The sequence below is a fragment of the Mauremys mutica genome, chromosome 13 (genome assembly GCF_020497125.1).
Source record: "Mauremys mutica isolate MM-2020 ecotype Southern chromosome 13, ASM2049712v1, whole genome shotgun sequence".
Lineage (NCBI taxonomy): Eukaryota > Metazoa > Chordata > Testudines > Geoemydidae > Mauremys > Mauremys mutica.
The window spans coordinates 50976520-50980573 of record NC_059084.1 but is presented as its reverse complement, the minus strand read 5'-3'; the positions used below and the strand labels follow the sequence as shown (position 1 = coordinate 50980573).

General features: G+C 52.4%; 1 gene segment (V, D, J or C); it reads left to right on the top strand.

Moving 5' to 3' along the window:
• Positions 1-1606: 1606 nt before the first annotated feature.
• LOC123347626 lies at positions 1607-3840 on the top strand. The segment is given in 3 exon segments: positions 1607-1700; positions 1802-2102; positions 3729-3840. Coding segments are annotated over 3 exon segments (459 nt in total).
• The last annotated feature ends 214 nt before the right edge of the window (positions 3841-4054 follow it).

The window sequence follows — 4054 nt, the reverse complement described above, 5'->3', positions numbered from 1 at the left end:
CTAGTCTGAGCTGAAACAAAAACCTCTTCCTGAAGAGAGGATCATTGACTGGAAGTGTCAAGGCTGATTCCCCACTCTGGGACTCTGAATGCAGAAGGTGAGAGCCCGTAAGGACCCTAAAAATTAACACTGGCCACTCCAGGCTTGTATTAAACTCCCAAGGTCACAGCTTTACCTGGCCTTGGGTTAGTAGAGCTGTCACCACCCAAGAGCAGAACCCCTTTCAGAGCCCAGGAAGGCGCACTTGCGAATTCCTCCCTGGGAGGTACACCCAAGCCTTTTCACACACACCCTGAAGAGCTGAGAAAGGAAAAGATAAAAATAAAAAATCAGCTGTTGCCACCAGCTAACTAAAAAAAAAGTTCACAAACCTCTGAAGACACAGAAATCCAACCATGTTCTTTAAAAAGGTAATTTAGAAAAAGGGGGGGGGAGGGAAAAGAAAAGAAAAATACCTCGGGGCACTCAGGCTATTGCTAGATTTTAAAAGAACAACTGCCAGGATTAAGAACCAAGAATAACTTTCTTGGGGTCCAGCTTAAAGGTTACAACAAGGAAACTAAAGCACCTGGGGTTAGCACAGAGGAATCCACAAACCAAAATAAGAAGATCTCTGGTTGTGTCATTCTAACATTTCCTGTCTAACATTTCTACTTCCATATCTGGGGTTCCAAATGAGCAGTTTCTAGGTATGATACTGATGATTTTTTATACCTGGGCCCAAGCTTCTTACAGCAAAGCTGCTGCCCTGTCCCTCTGCAGCGAGAGAACAAAAGACCCCCCCACCCAGCAGTTTGTCACAATTTGAAAGGGTTCAGCTTCCCTATTGGTTCCCCTGGCCAGGTGCCAACTCACATTAAGTTTACCTCTTAACCCTTTACAGGTAAGGCAATTCGGGTACAGCTGCTAAGGAGGATTCTGTAGCTAAGTGAATGGTCGGGGAGTTACACAAGGATACTACCCCCCCCCCCCCATTTATCACAGGAAGGGAGGGGTCTGTGATAAGGGACTTTCTTTGTAAAGGGGCCAACACAAAGGCCTTTGCTCCTACTGAACCCCACCTAAGCCGCCTGTGGCTACGTGACTTTTATTCTTTGTCTGTGGCACTAAGCAACTTGACTCCAATATCCTTTTGATCATTATAACCTGGAGCATAAGTTTCATGAAGCATCTTTGTAAACTCTTTCCATGCTCATTCTGCAAATCATCCTGCAAAGGAATGGCTCGGTGATATAAATAATTGCTCGTATGTAACATTGGCCACAGCACTGAAGGGAATAAAGACAGAGATTAGATAGATAGAGGGAGGGGGTGGATGGGGATAGATAGATAGAGGGGGTGGATGGGGATGGATAGATCACTCAACTGCTTTCATTTAGTGGTTATATATTTTCAAATTAAAAGGTGCAAAGGAAATGCAGTTAGTGGACTCTGTGACCCACCTGCCGTTACATTTAACAACACGATTCAGCGTCACACGTCCTGGATCCCATTTTATATTGTCTCCACGCCCCCCGCCCCCACCCCCCGGCCCATGCAAATGAGCTCCCCGGGGCCCTGTTCATAGCCCAGACCTGGCCGCTCACCCCGCTCAGAGCCAGCGCCGGGCTTCAGCTTCCCATCCCGCCTGGGGACCGAGCCGCCAGCCGCAGACATGACCCCCAGCCTGGCCATCGCCTTCCTCCTGCTGCTCCCCGCGGGTACGGGCGGGACCTGCGCTGCCACTGGGCGCCCGGTACCGCGTGTTCCCTAATAACTGCGCCTCCGGAATCACTGACATATTCCCCCTTTGTCTCTGCAGGTGTCTATTCCCAGGTCAGCCTGGTGGAGTCCGGTGGGGGAGTCAAGAAGCCCGGGGAGACCCTCAGACTGACCTGCACCGTGTCCGGATTCTCCATCACTAGCTACGGGGTGAACTGGGCCCGCCAGCCAGCGGGGAAGGGGCTGGAATGGGTCGGTACCATCTGGTCGGGTGGAAGCACTGATTATAATGACGCTCTCAAAAATCGCCTCAGCATCACCAAAGACACTTCCAAGAGCCAAGTGTTCCTGCAACTGACCGGCCTGCAGCCCGGAGACACCGCCGTGTATTACTGTGCCAGGCACACAGTGAAGGAAAACCTATCCGAGCCCTGCCTAAAACTAACCGTGAAGAGAACCAGCCTTCCCGTGTGACGCGCCGAGAGCAGCAGCTGCCAGCACCGCGGTCTCTTTGCTTGGTTAGTTTTTTGCTTCATGCAGATTCCTCAGCAAGTTACAAGCGCTTGGGAGTTAAACTCCCTATCACCCGAAATCACACAGTGAATCAGCCACACCGAGCCTGGGAATGGAACCCAGGAGTCCTGACTGCCAGGGCCCTGCTCTGCCAATGTGTCTATCATTGTGCTAACAAGGGGACGGAAAGACCCCAGGGATATTCATACCTAGACTCACGCTATAGCAACTAGATTATTCTTCCCTCCCACCATGGCTGGGGAAATACACACGGAGTCTTTACACTGGTGCCCGCTGCTGAGACTAGAGCCCGGCTGTCATATGGGAGCCAGGAACAGAGCCCAGGTTTTCTGTTTCGTGGAGGACAAAGTCTGAGTCGTTGGCTCAAGGGCCTGTGGACAGAAAGAAAAAAGCCACCAACACCCCACTCTGGCGTCTGGCTCTATGCCTGCAAGGTTGTGAGCGGGCTAAATCTCTCCCTTCTCAGCCCATTGATAAATCTCGGCCAGGGCTGGCTCTAGGTCTTTGCCGCTCCGTGCAAAAAACAAAACAAAACAAAACAACTGCCGAAAAAGAAAACAAACAAACAAAGAACACTCCAAAGTGCCGGTGAAGAGAAAGAGAGGAAGTGCTGGGAACAGAGCCCGGGGCTGGACCACACAAACATCTGCAGGGTTTAGCTCTTTTTAAGGTCTTGCCATCCCTACTAATGGGAGTGACCCCACTGGCTCCGGGGGAACAATATGTGGGGTAAGGGTTACTCAGGCTAGGAAGAGTTTGCAGGGCCACTCTCAAAATCCCAATGGAGCTGAAATCAAGAACCTCTCCGAGCGCAGACCTCACTGTTTTCAATCAGATTTGCCTCTCTGGGCGCCAATCTATGTAGGGTTTAAATGGAAATCAGTACCGTTTCCAAGCTAACCAGTCTGCAATAAACTCAGGAGCCCTCAGTCCTGAATTTCAGGGGTGTGCGAGGGGCCAGCACATCTGGGAAGAGGAGAGCACAGAGGGGCTAGCACAGACGTGTCAGCCAATGCAGGGTCCCTTCACTGGGATACCTTGGAACCGCGATGCTTTGTAATGTCAGAACGCAGTGAGGCACCTGAGGGGAGAGATCAAACAGCTGGTTTGTGGATCTCCAGAGTGAAGTTCAGCCTGACAGCTGGATCCCACGTGCATCGACCCTGTCCTCTAAGCGAACGTGGACTGGCCCTTGGCGAGGCTGACACAGAGTTCAGGCTATTTCACACTCGTGTGTCTGTCTGGATGGAGACAGAAATTCCAGACCGGGCGCTCCTGGGAAACCTAGGGGGACTGTCCGTACAAATAGGCAGCGTATACAGGGGGTCAGGCTGATGCAGCCAGCCCCATTTCCGCCCCACCATCACCGCTGGAGCCCAGTTCCCCCAGTCGCTCTGTACGGCTGCAGCAGGCTGCCCCAGCCAAAGGCGCCTGGTCTGACAGAGCAGTGTCAAAAGAAGACCTGACTCTAAAGAAACAAGGACTGGTCAGAGGGACAGGGCGTACGGACACTTTTCTGGGAGAGGCGATCTCCTCTCTCCGTATTTCTGCAGCACCCCGCTGCTTCCACCCAGGCGGCTTTGGGAGAAGCAACGACTCATATGAACGTATCTGTCAGACTCAAACACACTCCTAACAAAGGCGACACCAGGGTCACGTGCTTTGCAGGGCTGCATGGAAAGGCGCGGGGCTGGAGCCTCCCCCCGAGCAGTCAATGGTAGTTTCGCCCCAGGAAAGGTTGGAGAGGGAGGACTCCACCATCCCACTTCCAGCCTTGCTCCTTCCCCAGCTCACAACGGGCGGTGAGACCCCGCACAAC